Source organism: Sus scrofa, unplaced genomic scaffold (genome assembly GCF_000003025.6).
Source record: "Sus scrofa isolate TJ Tabasco breed Duroc unplaced genomic scaffold, Sscrofa11.1 Contig47, whole genome shotgun sequence".
Lineage (NCBI taxonomy): Eukaryota > Metazoa > Chordata > Mammalia > Artiodactyla > Suidae > Sus > Sus scrofa.
Genome location: NW_018085219.1, coordinates 49,780 through 68,172, shown reverse-complemented (window position 1 = coordinate 68,172; position 18,393 = coordinate 49,780). Strand labels below are relative to the sequence as shown.

Genomic DNA, 18,393 nt, shown 5'->3' with positions numbered 1-18,393 from the left:
CACCTTGTGACCTTGGCATGCATCCCACTTGCTCGTGGTATATGCTTTTTTTTTCTGTGCTCTTGGATTTCTTGGTGAAAATTTGGTTGACTATATTTGTAGAGAGTGTTTCTATTACATATGCAACTTCATTTCTAGTGATAGGCCTGGTCAAATGATGTATTTCTTCCTAATTCACTTTGGTGGGCCGTATGTCTCTAGAAACGTGTCCATTTCATCTAGGATGTCAAATTTGTTGGGACGTAATGGGTCATGGGGGTTCTCTTACATTTTTTTGTACTTCTGCAGTATCCATTGAGATTTCTCCCTTTCATTTCTCATGTTGTTGATTTGGTTTTTCTCTCTCTTATTTGCTTGGTGAGTCTGGCCTGGGCTTGTCAATTGTCTTTACTTTTCAAAGAACCAGCTCTTGTTTTGATTGATATTTTCTTATTGTTTAACATATATTTTAAATATTTGATTTGCAATGTTCAAACAATTTCTGCTGTATGTCAAAGTGACACGGATACGTGTGTGTGTGTGTGTCTGTGTGTGTGTGTGTGTCTGTTTGCGTGTGTATTTGCTTTTCTCTATAGCCTTTCGAATCTCTGTTTTACTCTTTTCCTCTCTAATCCTTATGGTTTCCTTCCTTCTGCTGACGTTAGAGGTTTTTTTGGTTTTTCTTTGTTCCAGTTCATTTAGGTGGTAGGTTATGTTGCTGCTATGAGGCCTCCATTGCTATAAACGTCCCTCAGAGACCTGCTTGGGCATCATCCCATAGATTTTGAATGGTTGTGTTTGCATTGTCTTCTTTCTCGAGGTAGTTTTTAAGTGCTTTTTATTTTTTATTGCATTTTTAGGGCAGCACTTGGGGCATATGGAATTTTCCAGGCTAGGGGTCGAATAGGAGCTACAGTTGCTGGCCACCGCCACAGCCACAGCCACAGCCACAGCGACTTGGGATGGGAGCCAAGACTGCAGCCTACGCCACAGCTCACAGCAATGCCAGATCCTTAACCCAATGGGCAAGAAGTGGTCTCGAGCACGCACACTCATGGATACGAGTTGGACTGATTTCTGCTGCCTACGATGGAAATGTCTATAATTTCCTTTTTGATTTCATCACTGACCCGTCGGATTTCACTAGCATGGTTTTCAGTCTCCAGGTGTGCAGGTTTTTTCCCAATTTTTTCCTACGAATGACTTCCTTAATGCAATTATTGACTTGGTAAGAACTTGCCACAGAACATAAATCCATAGATTTGAAGAGCAGACGTGTGTTTGCCGAGGGGGAGGGGGAGGGGACAGGATGGATTGGGAGTTTGTGGTTAATCGATGCACACTCCGGCATTGGGAGTGGAAAAGCAGTGGGATCCGGCTGTTCAGCTCGGGGAACTGTATCGAGTCACTTGAGACAGAACATGATAGGGGATCATGTGAGACACAGGGTTGTATATGTGCATGTCAGGGTCACCTTGTGGTTCAATAAAAACTGACAGAGTACAGGAAATCAAATGTGATGGGAAAATCAGACATTGCTTAACATGTCTAATGATAAACCATAATAGGATAAAATATGTTTAAAAAGAATGTTTATATAAGTATGGCGGAATCACTTTGCTGTACAGCAGAAGTTCACACAACAGGGAAAATCAACTGTATCTCAATGAAATAATTTTAAATAAAAATGAAATACAGAACTACCGCATAACACAGATATCCCATTCGAGAATAGCTATACAAAGAAACCACAATAAAGAGACACACTTCCCATAACCCAAGCACATTTTCATGCGATGGAAATCCTGTGAAATTGGATTGTTATGATCATCCTATAACTACAGATATGATAAATTCATTTGAGTAATAAAAATAATCGAAAACAAAAAGTAAAAATATTTAAAAAAAGAAACTCTAACATGTGCTCCAGTGGCCTCTCATTCAGTAAGCCCTACGGGTGGTTTGAATATGCATTATTTTTTCCTCAAACGTTAGCCTGCATTGACGTCAGAATTTCTAACATAGGAGGATTGGGGTGAGGCTTAAGAATTTGCATTTCTACCTAGTTCCAATGTGATGCTGATGCTGCTGGTTGGGTAACTATGCTTTGGGTACCACAGGGTAACAGTGTTGCAGCAAAAGTGAGATGAGACTAACAGAACATCGTATTTATAGAGGTTTTAAATCTTGTGTATTACCCTTCTTAATCTAAGAATACGCGTTTTGTCAAAGACAGTCTCCGTAAAACCTTTAGTTGCAAACCCTACCAGGTGATACCCCACAGTCTCTGTCCAGATTCTAGAAGAAAAAAATGGCAAAGTGTGTGCAGGGATTTATCCACCTTGTCTACGACTGCGTGTGGGTTGGGGGCAATGTAACTCTCAGTAAACACTTATGCCATGAAAGAGAAAATGAGAGGCTATTTTGATTGAGATATCCAGGAAATTCCGTCTAGCAAAGATCTGACTTATTCTATGCAGTAGTTATTTCACTTAATGGACAGGCTGCTTTGAAATGATATTGACGAGGTGTATTTTGCTAAGAAGACTGAATCTGTCTAGGTTCGCAGTTGGCAAAAAGCACGTGTATATATATATATATATATATATAGAGAGAGAGAGAGAGTAGATTTTCTGGTTCTGAACCAGTTACCATGAAGAAGAGAAGCCACTGGCTGATGCCCCTGGAGTTATTTTCGGTTCATATGGTCCTAGCATCTAGAAACCTTTAATCCTATCAGTCATATGACTATGAATCTACCATCATCAACATACAGAACAGAGCAGTTCACCGATAAAGGAAAATCCAGCCATTTCCTTGCTCCTTCGCACACATTTTCTGACAATGACAGCAATGCAAATGGAAATATGAACGAATAGCTATGCCAGCTTAATGCTTTACCTATGTGAGTGAAGTGAGCAGTAATGATGATTTGGGCATATACTTTGTAGAAGGATAATTTCCTTCTTTCTTTTCCTCCTTTAGCAGGAGACAAAGGAGGAAATAATTTATGGAAATAAAGATGTAGGAGAGAAGAAGGGGAACAATTCGGCATGAGCGCCAACTGCATACAACCGCAAAAGCAGTCCTCTCGCTCTCAGGCTCTCCCGTTACAATGATATTGTCTTCAGACGGATCTGGATGAAGCTTCTACTATGTCAGGGGTTGAGAGAAGTGAGAGTTGCTTCTTCAATATGGCATCTGCATCTGTGCAGAAACTCTTCTTAAATGTATTTTAACAACAACTACAAAAACAAACATGCTTGAGGAGTGCCCACCGTGTCTCAGTGGAAAGGAATCCGACTAGGAGCCATGAGGTTGCAGGTTCGATCCCTGGCCTCGCTCAGTGGGTTAAGGATATGGCATTGCCGTGAGCTGTGGTGTACGTCGCAGAATCGGCCGGATCCTGCTTTGCTGTGACTGTGGCAAAGGCCGGCAGTTGTAGCTCTGACTTGACGCCCTAGCCTGGGAACCTCCATAGGCCACGCGTGTGGCCCTCAAAGCAAAAACTCCACAACACAACCCACTTTAGAGACCGTTGTGATTTTCCCACGAATCCTGATGATAAATTCCCAGGAAAACGCTACCACAGAACAATGTCATCATGTTCTCCTCAGGGAGGGGTCTGCCCGCCCCTCCAGGCATGCCCACTCTGTCCTGGAGCTGCCCAGGGCAGCGGAGTGTTCAGCAGGAAGACCTCGAGTGCCGACCCGAGGAGGGACTCCCAGCACGTGTGTGTCCCCGGAACCTCCGCACACCCTCTACGTGCCCAGTTGAAGTTAACCCCTCGAGTAAGAGGAACACAACGACTTCTACACCAGAGGGGCCTGTGCAAGTGTGCAATCAGCATAGCACATGTGCATATGTGCTTCCTGTGAAGAAAGTGACATAACGAAAACATATTTCCCTAAAGGCTCTCAGCACAACCAACGGCAAGACACGCACACCTTCTCTTGGGAAGGGCCCTTTCGGGGTCATTCGATGCCATAACTGCTTATATACTAGGAGGCCATGCAAATAGGTTCCTCCCTCAGCAGATAAAACCAGCCCTGCCATGACCCTGCAGCTCTGGCAAGGAGCCCAGCCCCAGGATCCCGTTCTGTGATCCGGAAAGAACACAGACCACCCGCCATGGAGTTTCGGCTGAACTGGGTGGTCTTGTTTGCTCTCTTACAAGGTAAATCCTGGGGGAGGAAAAAAGAGGATTGGCGGGCACCTCAGTGTGCGTGTGACAGTTTTCTGACCAGGATGTCTTTGTGTTTGCAGGTGTCCAGGGTGAGGAGAAGCTCGTGGAGTCTGGAAGAGGCCTGGTGCAGCCTGGGGGGTCTCTAAGACTCTCCTGTGTCGGCTCTGGATTCGACTTCAGAAGTTATGGCGTAGGCTGGGTCCGCCAGGCTCCAGGGAAGGGGCTGGAGTCGCTGGCATCTATTGGTAGTGGTAGTTATATTGGTAGCACCTACTACGCAGACTCTGTGAAGGGCCGATTCACCATCTCCAGCGACAACTCCCAGAACACGGCCTATCTGCAAATGAACAGCCTGAGAACCGAAGACACGGCCCGCTATTACTGTGCAAGAGGCACAGTGAAGGGAAGGCAATGTGAGCCCAGACACAAACCTCCCTGCAGGGACACAAGGTCTGGGCTGCAGGGGGCGCTCAAGACCCACAATCACTATGTGTGTTTTTCATGCCCAGGAGCAGGTGCAGAGGGTTGTGAAAGGCTGGTTTCCTGCCAGGGTCTGGGGCTGCCTCTCCATGTAGCATCTCCCTGGGGATCCTCTTTGGACACATGATTCTGTGCTTACACTACAGGCTCTGCAACACAAAGGCCCTTTGAGACAGGAAGAAAAAATATCGTGTCATGCACAATAGACATGGAGTATGTTATAATTTCAATTCCTGATTGTTCTCGTCCAAATATTGAAAAAAATCGAGCAGGTTCAGACATACCACACTGGCTTTAAGCAGAGGGAATCATAGACCTGCTTCCTCCTTTGGAATCTCAGTCCTTGCTTGCTGTTAGGTTGGCAGACACTGCCAGGGTCGTGGCTCCTTGCTTTCCTGTAATTCTGATGCATGCAGAGCCTAAAAGCAGGGTATCACACCAAGACCCTCACGGGCCCCCAGGAATGATGCCAGGTAGAGGGAACGTGGGTGGAGTGTCCTTTCTGGGCTCTTGCTTCCAGGTCCAATACACTCTCCATCGACGGATGTGCTGCCTGCATCCTGTTCTGCTCTGTGGGTGACATGGTGACAAATAGGAACCATGAAATTTATCTCAAACAACACGTAGATAATTGGTCGGGAACGTTTACACTCAGGCAGATGATTACATGTGGATTTTCTGCAAGTGCTGTAAACCAATGGGCAGGATCCCGTCTTCACCACACAGTCCGAGGTGAGCACTAGGCAGCAAGAGATACACCCCTGCTCTCATTCCAGGAAGCAATCACTGCAACCTCACTAGCCATTGCCAACTCTCTCCAGGAATTCCTGTGAGGGTTGGGGAGCAGGTCCAGTTTCGAAAGCTCAGGCCTGGGAGTTCCCGTCGTGGCACAGTGATTAACAAATCTGACTAGCAACCATGAGGTTGCGGGTTCGATCCCTGGCCTTCCTCATTGTGTTAAGGGTCCGGAGTTGCTGTGCGCTGTGGTATAGGTCACAGACGTGGCTCCCATCCTGCGTTGCTCTGGCTCTGGTGGAGGCCGGCGGCTACAGCTCTGATTAGACCCCTAGCCTGGGAAACCCCATATGCCACAAGAATGGCCCACGAAATGGCAAAGAGACAAAAAAAGGGAAAAAAAGAAGGGAGAGAAACCACAGGCCCTGTTAGCAAAGTATAGACTTGGGAACTACATCCAATCTCTTGGGATAAATTATGAAGAAGAGAATATGGCAAAAGAATGTACATATAAGTATATCTGGATTGCTCTACACAGAAGAAGTTGGCACAACACTGTAAATCAACTATGCTTTAATGTAAAACAAACCATAAAGACAAGCAAAACAGCAAGAGATCTCTGTTCCCTGACGTAGCCTCCACCGCTCTGCTGCATTCCACGTGCAGGCTGCAGAGCATAGAGCTACCTCCTTCAAGGGCAGGTACACCTAGACCTACGCCACATGTCTGTGTGCAGAGAGAAAAACAACATAACACGTGAGCCTCCCATATATGTGTCTCCATGGCGCGTTGATTCCTCTGAGTTAAAGTTACTTAAAGAGCATCCAACGCAGAGCGTCCTTCTGACCCCCTCTGTGTCCCTGAAGGAAGAATCAAACCTCCCCTGGGCAGGTGCACCTGCTGCATCTGGAGGGTCAACAGATTCGGGAATTCCGGCCTAGAGGCCTCTGTCAGCAAACCAATTCCCTTTTTTTAGTAGAAATAATTACTTTAGTTTAGCTTCATTTAGTTTTTATTTCCCAATGCATTATATTTTCCTCTGTCATACAGCATGGTGACCCAGCTACGCATACATGGATACATTCTTTTTTTCTCACATTCTCTTGCTCCATCTTGTGACTAGACACAGTGTCCAATGTGACACAGCAGGATCTCATTGCTACTCCATTCCAAAGGCAATAGTCTGCATCTATTAACCCCAAGCTCTCAAACCCTCCCACTCCCTCTTGGCAAACGCAAGTCTCTTCTCCAAGTCCATGATTTTCTTTTCTGTGGAGCAGATCGTTCATTCTGTCTGCTAGATTCCAGATATAAGCGACATCATATGGTACTGGTCTTTCTCTGTCTCACTTACTTCACTCAGGATGAGGGTCTCCAATTCCATCCATGCGGCTGCAAATGGCATGGTTCTGTTCTTTTTTATGGCTGAGTCGTATTCCATTGTGGGTATATACCACATCTTCCTGATCCAATTGTCTGTTGATGGACATTTGGGTTGCTTCCACGTCTTGGCCGTTGTGAATAGTGCTGCAATGAACATGTGGGTGTGTGTGTCTTTTTCAAGGAAAGTTTTGTCCGGATATATGCCCAAGAGTGGGATTGCGGGGTCATATGGAAGTTCTATGTATAGTTTTCTAAGGTATCGCCACACTGTTCTCCAGAGTGGTTGTACCAGCTTACGTTCCCACCAACAGTGCAGGAGGGTTCCCTTTTCTCCACACCCCCTCCAGCACTTGTTATGTGTGGACGTGTTAACGATGGCCTTTCTGGCTGGTGTGAGGTGGTATCTCAGGGTAATTCTGATTTGCATTTCGCTAATAATCAGGGATGGTCAGCATTGTTTCATGAGCTTGTTGGCCATCTGTGTATCTTCCTTGGAGAAATGTCTATTCAGGTCTTTTGCCCATTTTTCCATTGGGTTGCTGGCTTTTTGGCTGTTGAGCTGCATAAGCTGTGTGTATATTTTAGAGACTAAGCCCTTGTCAGTTGCATCATTTGAAACTACTTTCTCCCATTCTGTAAGCTGTCTCTTGGTTTTTCTTTCTCCTTTTCTTTGCTGAGCAACAGCTTGTCAGTTTGATGAGGTCCCATTGCTTTATTTTTGCTCTTATTTCTGTTGCTTTGGGAGACTGACCTGAGAAAACATTGGTAAGGTTGATGTCAGAGAATGTTCTGCCTATGTTCCCTTCCAGGTCTTGATGGTGTCTTGTCTCACACTGAAGTCTCTCAGCCACCATCTGTGCATGGTGTGCGGGGGTGTTCTGCTTTCCATGCAGCTACCCAGGTTTCCCAGCACTTCTTGCTGAAAAGACAGTCTTTTCCCATTTTTCTGTCCTTGCCTCCTTTGGCAAAGATTAAGTGACCATAGGTGTCGGGGCTTGTTTCCGGGTTCTCTCTTCTGATCCGTGGTCTGTCTGTCGGTTTTAGTACCAGTACCACACGGTCCTGAGGACTGAGGCTTTGTGATATTGCCTGAGGTCTGGGAGAGTGATGCCTCCTGCTTGGTTTGTGTTCCTCAGGATTGCCTTGGCAATTCTGGGTCTTTGGTGGCTCCATAGAAATGTTTGGATAGTTTGTTGCACTTCTGTGAAAAATGTCATGGGTAATTAGATAGGGATTGTGTTGAACCTGCAGATCGCTTTGGGAGGTATGGCCATTTTCACAGCATTAATTTTTCCAACCCAGGAGCATGGACTATCTTTCCCTTTCTTTCCGTCTTCTTTCCTTTCTTGATGAAAGTTTTATAGCTCTCGGCATACAGGTCCTCTGCCCCCTTGGTCAGGTGTATTCCCAGGTGTTTGCATTTTGGGGGTGCAATTGTAAAAGGTATTGTGCCTTTGCATTCCTTCTCTAAAGGTTCATTGTGCGTAGACAGAAATGTGACTGATTTCTGAATGTGAATCTTGCATCCTGCTACTTTGCTGAATTTGGTGATCAGTTCTAGTAATTTTTTGGCTGAGGCCTCAGTGTTTTCCATCCATATACACATATGCATGCCATCTGCATGCAGTGGCGGTTTCATCTCTCCTCCTCCTCCTATGCGGACGCCTTTTATTTCGTTTGCTTGTCTGATTGCTGTGGCAGGACCGCCAGGGCTGTGTTGAATGACAAGAACATCCCTGTCTTGTTCCAGATTTTAGCAGGAAGGCTTTCAGCTTTGCTCCATTGAGGGTTGTACTGGCTGTGGGTTGTCATAAAGGGTTTCGATTATGCGAAGGAATATTCCCTCTATACCCACTTTGGTGAGAGCTTTCATCATGAATGGATGTTGGACTTTGTCTAATGCTCTTTCTGCGTCTATTGAGGTGATCATGTGGTTTGGCACTTCTCTTAATGTGGGTAGAACATAGGTTGATTTGCGTATGTTGAAGATCCTCGCAAACTTGATATGAGGCCCATTTGGCCATGGAGTCTGCTTTTGTCTTATGTATTGTTGGGTTTGTTTGGCTAAACTTTGTTGAGAATATTTGTCGGGAGTGATTTCATTACATATGCACTTCCATTTCGGGTGATAGTTCTGGTCAAAGTATGTATTTCTCCTTAAGTCAGTTTGGCTGGGCTTAAGTTCCTAGAAACTTGTCCATTTCGTCTCGGATGTCAAATTTATGGGCCTGTCATTGTTCATGGTGTTCTCGTGGGATTTTTGGTGTTTCTGCAGCATCCATTAAGATTTTTCCTTTCTCACCTGACCTCTTTGCTGTACAGTGGGAAAATTTAAAAAAAAAATTATTAAAAAGAAAAAAAAGAGCAGGAGTTCCCATCATGGTGCAGTGGTTAACAAATCTGACTAGGAACTCTGAGTTTGTGGGTTCGGTCTCTGCCCTTGCTCAGTGCGTTAATGATCCGGCGTTGCCATGTGTTCTGGTGTAGGTGGCAGACTCGGCTGGGATCCTGCGTTGCTGTGGCTCTTGCGTAGCCTAGTGACTACAGCTCTGATTAGACCCCTAGCCTGGGAACCTCCATATGCTGCCGGAGCGGCCCAAGAAATACCAAAAAGACAAAAAAAAAAAAAGAGCAAATTAAAAAAAAAAAGAGATATTTCCTTTCTCATTTCTTGTTTTGTGTATATGGTTTCTCTCTCAGATCTTGTTGAGAATTCTGTCCTGATGCTTGGCAATTTGATTTGCCCTTTCAAAGTACCATCTCCTGGTCTGATTCTGTTTCTTCTTTTAACATAATTTATTATAGTTGCTATAAAATATTCTATTAATTTCAGTTGTACAGCACGTGACCAGGTTATATATATATATATATATGAGAATCCGTTTTCGTCTATTTTTTTAAGTCTATTTCATAGATTTCTTCTCAGCTCCATATGATGACCATCCTTCTGCTAACGTTCCAGGGATTTTTTTTTTTCCTTTTCCCTAATTCCCTTAGGTGATAGCTTAGGCTGCATAGCCATCAACATCGTGTAATGACACCTTTGGGGGCATCCCATAGATTTGGAATGGCTGTGTTTTCACTGTCATTTTCCTTGATGTGCTTTGATTTCCTTTTCATTTCCTGACTGAACACTGGATTATTAGAAGCATGTATTTAACTTTCCAGGCACACAGATTTTATCCATTTCTCCAGGAATGATTTCTTTGCTTCAGTATAGGCATTTGGGTACATGCAACCACTATGGAGAACAGTAGGGAGGTTACTTAAGAATGAAGCACAGAACTGCCGAATACTCCAGAGGACCCATGCCAGAGCATGTGTATAAAGGAAACCCATAAATCCAAAATAGACACTAGAGATATATGAGAAACTCCCATGAACCCTAACGATACATCCCAAGGTAAATATGACGGGGGAACAATACCATCGTGTGCTTTAGATGGAAGGGGATCTGCCCCCCTGCAGGTGTGTCCACTCTGTCCTGCAGTTGCTTCAGGGAACAGGTGGGTCCAGCAGGAGGAGCACAAGTGCAGACACAAGGAGGGACTCCCAGCACGTGTGTGTCCTTGAGACGCCACAGTACCCTATGCCCCTGGGTGAGTTTCTTTCCTGAATGTGGGGAAAACAATGACTTCTCTGTCAGCGCTTTGTGTGCCACGGTAGAAATCAGAATGGCCCACGAGTGACAGGTGTCTACCGTGACGAAACTGATGCAATGAAGAGACATCCTCGTAGAGGCCATCCAACCGACCAGCATCAGGACCCTCATGCCTGCCTTGGGCACCTGCCACTTTGAGGCCATGCGATGCCATAACCGCTTATATACTAGGAGGCCATGCAAATAGGTTCCTCCCTCAGCAGATAAAACCAGCCCTGCCAGGACCCTGCAGCTCTGGCAAGGAGCCCAGCCCCAGGATCCCGTTCTGTGATCCGGAAAGAACACAGACCACCCGCCATGGAGTTTCGGCTGAACTGGGTGGTCTTGTTTGCTCTCTTACAAGGTAAATCCTGGGGGGAAGAAAAAAGAGGATTGGAGGGCACCTCAGTGTGCGTGTGACAGTTTTCTGACCAGGATGTCTTTGTGTTTGCAGGTGTCCAGGGTGAGGAGAAGCTGGTGGAGTCTGGAGGAGGCCTGGTGCAGCCTGGGGGGTCTCTGAGACTCTCCTGTGTCGGCTCTGGATTCACCTTCAGTAGTACCTACATTAACTGGGTCCGCCAGGCTCCAGGGAAGGGGCTGGAGTGGCTGGCAGCTATTAGTACTAGTGGTGGTAGCACCTACTACGCAGACTCTGTGAAGGGCCGATTCACCATCTCCAGAGACAACTCCCAGAACACGGCCTATCTGCAAATGAACAGCCTGAGAACCGAAGACACGGCCCGCTATTACTGTGCAAGAGGCACAGTGAAGGGAAAGCAGTCTGAGCCCAGACACAAACCTCCCTGCAGGGACACAGGGTCTGGGCTGCGGGGGGCGCTCAGGACCCATAATCACTATGTGTGTGTTTCCTGCCCAGGAGCAGGTGCAGAGGGAGTTGGAAGGCTGGTTTCCTGCCAGGGTCTGGGGCTGCCTCTTCATGTAGCATCTCCCTGGGGATCCTCTTTGGACACATGATTCTGTGCTTACACTACAGGCTCTGCAACACAAAGGCCCTCTGAGACAGGAAGAAACACTATCGTGTCATGCACAATAGACATGGAGTAAGTTATAATTTCAATTCCTGATTGTTCTCGTCCAAATATTGAAAAAATGGAGCAGGTTCAGACATACCACACGGGCTTTAAGCAGAGGGAATCATAGACCTGCTTCCTCCTTTGGAATCTCAGTCCTTGCTTGCTGTTAGGTTGGCAGACACTGCCAAGGTCGTGGCTCCCTGCTTTCCTATAGTTCTGATGCATGCAGAGCCTAAAAGCAGGGTATCACACCAGGACCCTCCCGGGCCCCCAGGAATGATGCCAGGTAGAGAGGACGTGGGTGGACTGTCCTTTCTGGGCTCTTGCGTCCAGGTCCAATACACTCTCCATCGACGGAGGTGAAGCCTGCATCCTGTTCTGCTCTGTGGGTGACATGGTGACAAATAGGAACCATGAAAATTATCTCAATCAACACGTAGATAATTGGTCGGGAACGTTTACACTCAGGCAGATGATAACATGTGGATTTTCTGCAAGTGCTATAAACCAATGGGCAGGATCCCGCCTTCACCACACAGTCCGAGGTGAGCACTATGCAGCTAGAGAAACACCCCTGCTCTCATTCCAGGGAGCAGTCACTGCAACCTCACTAGCCATTGCCAACTCTCTCCAGGAATTCCTGTGAGGGGTGGGGAGCAGGTCCAGTTTTGGAAGCACAGGCCCTGTTACAAAGTATAGGCTTGGGAACTACATCTAATCTCTTGGGAAAAAATATGAGGAAGATAATATGAGAAAAAAGAATGTACATAAAAGTACAAGGATCACTTTACCGCAAAAAAGGCACAACACTGTAAATCAACTCTGCTTTAGAGTAATATAACTAAAAAGACAAGCCTAACAGCAAGAGTTCTCTGTTCCCTGATGTAGGCTCCACAGCTCTGCTGCATTCCATGTGCAGGCTGCAGGGCTTAGCTCTACCTCCTTCAAAGGCAGGTACACCTAGACCTACCCCACATGTGTGTGTGCAGATAGAAAAACAACATAACACGTGAGCCAACCATATATGTGTTCCATTGCAGGTTGATTATTCTGAGTTAAAGCGAATGAGAGAATCCCAACACAGAGAGGAACCATCTGACCTCCTCTGTGTCCCTGAAGGAAGAATCAGACCTCCCCTGGGAAGGTGCACCTGCTCCATCTGAAGGGTCAGCAGATTCGGGAATTCGGGCCTAGAGGCTTCTGTAAGCAACACCGATTCCTTCCGCCGAACTGCCCCCACCCACGCTCTGCTCAGGGTCTTCCCTCACTGGGCACTCAAAGGATGCATGTCTTCCTTTCTTTAGTTTTATGATATCATTGATTGTCCATGTTCTCTCAATGCTGCTCTGCACCAAACTGGCATTACATGTATACATACCTTTTTCGGATTCTCATATGTTCTTCAATCGTGTTTTCACACACTGGCTGCATGTGCTTCCCTGTGCAGCACATCAGGACCTCACGGCTCATTCATCTCAAGGTAACTGTTTACACCCACTAACCCCAAACTTCCAGTCCGTCCCACGCCCTCCCTCCCGCCTTGCCAACCACAGGGCTGCTCTCCGCGTGCGTGAGCCTGTTTCTCCTCCCTACATGGTCTCATCTGTGAATGTATCAGACTCCACAAATGAGAAGTATATGGTGTGTGTCGTTCTCTCTGTGACTCACGTCACTTAGCAGGAGACCCTCCAGGTGCATCAGTGCTGCAGCAAATGGCATTCATTGGTCTTTCTGAACCCGGAGTACATCATACATACTTTCGTTCTTAGTAGATCTTACATACTAAGAGGTCAACAGAAAGGGGGCACACCTCTGCTGAGGAAAACAAGCCTGCCCTGATCCCACAGCCCTGGCAGAGGAGCCCCTGCCCCAGCAGGCCCAGCTGCTGCCACTGTGTGATCAGGCCTGAACACAGACCCCCCACCATGGAGTCTGGGCTCAGCTGGGCGGTTTGGCGGATGGACCACACGGAAATTTCTGGAGATCAGGAGATGCTGAAATGTGAGCGGCCATCGGTGGGTGTGAGAGAGGTTCCTGACCAGGCTGCCTTTGTGTTTACAGGGACCCAGCGTGAGGTGCAGCTGGTGGAGTCTGGGGGAGGCCTGGGGGGCCTCTGGGACTCTCCTGTGCAGCTTGTGGATGCAGCTTGGGTAGCTCCTACCTGAGCGGGGTCCTCCAGGCTCCAGGGAAGGGACTGCAGTAGGTCTCACGGACCTGTAATCATGATCACACACACGATGCAGACTCTGTGAAGGGCCGGTTCACCTTCTGCAGAGACGACTCCAAGAACATGCTGGACCTGCAACTGAACTTCTGGGAGTCAAGGACTCAGCCTCGTGTGGCTTTTCCAGTGACACTGAGGGGCAGGGAGTATGAGCCCAGGCAAAAACCTCCCTGCAGGGACACAGGGTCTGGGCTGCAGGGGGCGCTCAGGACCCACAATGTGTGTTTCAGCCCAGGAGCAGGTGCAGAGGCAGGTGAAGGGCGGGATTCCCGCCAGGGTCTGGGGCTTCCTCTCCATGCGGCATCTCCCCAAGGGAACCCTGTGGACTCCAGGCTCTGACGGAGAAAGGACTGTTGGAAGGGGGGGAATATGCTCCCACGCTTGAAAGGTAGGGGGCGTGACGTGTTTCTTTCCCCCTCCTCTTCGTCGTAGTGACAATCGCTCCTATCAGTCAGATGAAGCTACAGAAGAGGCTCGGTTGGACTCAGCCATGCTGCTCGGCAGGAGCAGCAGACAGTACTTGCTGGACATCCAACATCAGCGGGCACTTGATCCCAAAGCAAGGAACTCAAATCCCCTTGGTGGCCCTGATTCACCGGACCCTCTCTCACAGCCTCCATGCTAGTTTCCTCTGTGCAAGGGCACAGGGACTCCCCACGCAGCGTGGTGGAGAAATTCAAGAGCCACGGGGTGTAGCCAAAGGTTCTCAGGGGCTGTTTGGAACGGGGAAGGCCCATCCAGCACACTGTGAGGCTGGACAGGCACAGGAATGGACCCTGGATCAGGGTGCTCACTGTGCTTCAGGGTGGAGGAGGGCGAGGGTCCTGCTCCCGGAACAGCTCATGTGGATCCGTCTCCCAGCCGCACAATGGGTGAGGACCTCGGGCGTTCTTCTCCGATTTGCCTGCAGTGAAGAGCACGGGGCGAGGAAGGAACAAGCCAGAATCCATTAGGTGCCAAATGTGAAAGAAGGTGACCATTTGTTCTGCATAAGGACCTGCACACAATGAATTCAAAGAGGGGTGAGTGGCCATTATGGACTGAAAGACACCTGTGGCCTTAGGAATATTTATCAGTTCTTTAATGTATATGATAATAACTCTGACAGTAACATAAAAATTACAGGATGTAGATTCCACGTCAAAGAGTTTGACTGATCAGGGGCCACACTCCAGTGTCATTGGCTGGTTCTGAAGGTCTTACATCAGCACTTTGCTTTCAAGGATCAGAGCTTCTGGGGTATCCACAAGTATCCTCAGTTTAGGGGACGCCCCAGGGGGAGCCTCCAACTGTGTAGAATTATGACGTGACTCCTAGGTTCCTGTGATCAGTTTAAGGGTTGTGTTCCCAAAATACACACGTCGAAACCCAGTGCCCAACATGCTGAACTTCAAAGGTGGGGCTTTGGGGAGGGCTTAGGCTGTTGGGGTGGGGCCCCCTTAGTGGGAACTCAGCTCTTGTCAAAGCCCCCTGCCCCTCCCCCCAAGCAGAGGAGGTTACAGGGGAAAACTGTCCATCAGGAAGCTGTTCTGCTCCAGGAACCACACCTCCCAGAATCTTGATGTTGGACTCTCAGAGTCCAGCGATGTGAGATCACAGGTCTGTGGTTATTAGCCCAGCCTGTCCAGGGTACCTGCTTCCTGCAGCCACGTGGACCATGGGGACACAGGACAGGCAGCGAATCTCTGAGGGTCACTGCTTGGTTTCCTGGGCAAAGTGAAGATGTAGAGCTTCATGGAGGGTCAAGGCCAGTTATTCCCTGAGCTTCTTCCAAAGGAATTGTCAGCCGAATATCAGAAGAAGTGGTGAAAGAGACATGGTGGGCAGGTAGGCTTTGCCTGTTGGTACCAGGCGTGGGTGTCATTCGTGAAGCCCTCCGTCCTTTTGTGTGTCTGAATGCAACAGGGCAGGGGGGAGTGCCACAGGGACTTGTCTCTAAAGGCCTGGCCCTTCCAGCTCCCACCTCATGGCCAACAACCTTCCACAAGGCGTGTTGGGAGAAGCAGAACAGTCGTCTCTAGCCTTCTCCAATTCCTTAGGTTGTCTTTTCACGTCTCTGGTGACTCCCTTTGCCGTGCAATATCCTCTAAGTCTGAGTCTGCCCCATTGGCTGAGTTTTGTTTCTAAAACCACTGCCTTGGGAGCCTGACACAAGAAAACGTTTGTCTGGTTGATGTCAGAGAAGATTTCGCCTATGTTCCCATGTAGGAGGTTTGTGGTGTCATGGCTTATGCTGAAGCCTTTAAGCCATTTTGCATTTAGTTGTGATGTGGTCTCAGGCTTGTTCTAGTTTCCTTGATTTACATGCAGCTGTTCAGGTTTCCAGCACCACGTGCTGAAGAGACTGTCTTTTCCCATTTTATTTTCTTGCCCGCGTTGTCAAAGATTAGTTAGCCGTAGATGTCTGGGTGTGTTTCTGGGCTCTTGATTGTGTTCCATTGTTCTGTGGGTCTGTCTCTGTGCCAGTACCACACTGTCTGGTTCACAGTCGCTCTGTAATATTGTCGTACCTCTGGCGGAGTGACACCTCCTGCTTGCCACGCCCGCCCACTCCCCTCAGGCTGGCTTAGGCAATGCTGGTTCTTTTATGCGTCTATGAAGAGTTCCCACCACCAGTGCAGGAGGGTTCCCTTTTCTCCACACCCCCTCCAGCACTTGTTATGTGTGGACGCGTTAATGACGGCCATTCTGACTGGGCGAGGGAGTATCTCAGGGTAATTTGGATTTGTTTTCCCCTAATACTCAGGGACGGTGAGCATGTCTTCATGTGCTTGTTGGCCATCAGTATATCCTCCTAGGAGAAATGTCTATTCAGATCTTTTGCCCATTTTTCCATTGGGTTGCTGGCTTTTTGGCTGTTGAAGCATGTAAGTTGTTTGTATATTTTAGAGATTAAACACTTGTCAGTTGCAATATTTGAAACTACTTTCTCCCATTCTGTAAGCTGTCTCTTGGTTTTTCTTTCTCCTTTTCTTTGCTGAGCAAAAGCTTGTCAGTTTGATGAGGTCCCATCGCTTTATTTTTGCTCTTATTTCTGTTGCATTGGGAGACTGACCTGAGAAAACCTTGGTAAGGTTGATGTCAGAGAATGTTCTGCCTGTGTTCCCTTCCAGGACTTTGATGGTGTCTTGTCTCACACCGAAGACTCTCAGCCACGTTGAGTTTATATCTGTGCATGGTGTGCGGGGGTGTTCTGCTTTCCATGCAGCTACCCAGGTTTCCCAGCACTTCTTGCTGAAATACAGTCTTGTTCCCATTTTTCTGTCCTTGCCTCCTTTGGCAAAGATTAAGTGACCATAGGTGTCGGGGCTTGTTTCCAGGTTCTCTCTTCTGATCCCGTGGTCTGTCTGTCGGTTTTGGTACTAGTACCACACAGTCCTGATGACTGAGGCTTTGTGATATTGCCTGAGGTCTGGGAGAGTGATGCCTCCTGCTTGGTTTGTGTTCCTCAGGATTGCCTTGGCAATTCTGGGTCTTTGGTGGCTCCATAGAAATGTTTGGATAGTTTGTTGCACTTCTGTGAAAAATGTCATGGGTAATTAGATAGGGATTGTGTTGAACCTGCAGATCGCTTTGGGAGGTATGGCCATTTTCACAGCATTAATTTTTCCAACCCAGGAGCATGGACTATCTTTCCCTTTCATTACATCTTCTTTCCTTTCTTGATGAATGTTTTATAGCTCTCGGCATATAGGTCCTCTGCCTCCTTGGTCAGGTGTATTCCCAGGTGTTTGCATTTTGGGGGTGCCATTTTAAAAGGTATTGTGCCTTCGCGTTCCTTTTCTAAAGTTTCATTGTGCGTAGACAGAAATGTGACTGATTTCTGAATGTGAATCTTGCATCCTGCTACTTTGCTGAATTTGGTGATCAGTTCAATGCTTGCTGCATTGAGTCCTTAGGGTTTTCTGAATTTAGTGTCTTCTCGTCTGCCTGCAGTGACAGATATATCTTGTAACTTCCTATTTGGATACCTTTTATTTGTTTTGTTTGCCAATATCTTTGACGGATATAGACGCAAAAGTTCGCAAGGAAATTTTAGCCAACCAAATCCAACAACATATCAGCAGGATCGTACATCATGCCCAGGTGGGATTCATCCCAGGGTCACAAGGATGGTTCAACATATGCCACTCAGTCAACGCCATACACCACACTATGGAAAGAAGAGTCAAAAGCCATATGATCATCTCAACAGACGCAGACAAAAGCATCTGACACAGTCCAGCCATCACTTATGATAACAACTCTCACCACAGTGGGTATAGAGGGAATACTCCTTCACAGAAGCAAAGCCTTTTATGACAAACCCACAGCAAATACAATACTCAATGGAGACAAACCGAAAGCCTTCCCACTAAAATCTGGAACAAGGCAGGGATGCCCACTCTCACCACCGCTATTCAACAGAGGGTTGGAAGTCCTGGCCACAGCCATCAGACAAACAAAAGAAACATGCTCGTTTTCTAATACACCGTTGTTAGCATACAGAAAGGCAACCTCTCTCCGAAAGGTGAATTTTGTATCCTGCTACTCTGCTGAGTTCCTTGATCAGGTTGGGACGTTCCGGTGTGGAGTCCTTCCAGTTTTCTACAGACTCTCACGTCATCTGCTTAGAGTGATCATTTTACCTCTTCCCGCCCGGTTGGACAGAGCGGATTTCTCCTGTTGGCCTGGTGGCTGTGGCTGGGACTCCCAATACTCTGTTGAAGCAAAGGGGTGAGAGTGGGCACCC

The 18,393-nt window shown here is 47.4% G+C and overlaps 1 protein-coding gene and 1 gene segment (V, D, J or C); both read left to right on the top strand.

Annotated features, from left to right (window-relative positions):
• The first annotated feature begins 3,996 nt into the window (after positions 1–3,996).
• Positions 3,997–4,787, top strand: LOC110258830. The segment is given in 2 exon segments: positions 3,997–4,156; positions 4,246–4,787. Coding segments are annotated over 2 exon segments (573 nt in total).
• A 5,819-nt stretch (positions 4,788–10,606) lies between these two features.
• Positions 10,607–11,393, top strand: LOC100125542 (immunoglobulin heavy variable 3-23). Its single transcript, XM_021082076.1, has 2 exons — positions 10,607–10,767; positions 10,858–11,393. Exons 1-2 carry the CDS (start codon positions 10,722–10,724, stop codon positions 11,376–11,378), a joined length of 567 nt encoding a protein of 188 aa, XP_020937735.1. The 5' UTR covers positions 10,607–10,721; the 3' UTR covers positions 11,379–11,393.
• Positions 11,394–18,393: the final 7,000 nt, after the last annotated feature.

Coding starts and splice junctions, on each gene's coding strand:
- LOC100125542 (XM_021082076.1), top strand. CDS start 10,722: ATGGAGTTTCGGCTGAACTGGGTGGTCTTGTTTGCTCTCTTACAAG. Junction 10,768..10,857: donor CTTGTTTGCTCTCTTACAAG/GTAAATCCTGGG, acceptor TTGTGTTTGCAG/GTGTCCAGGGTGAGGAGAAG.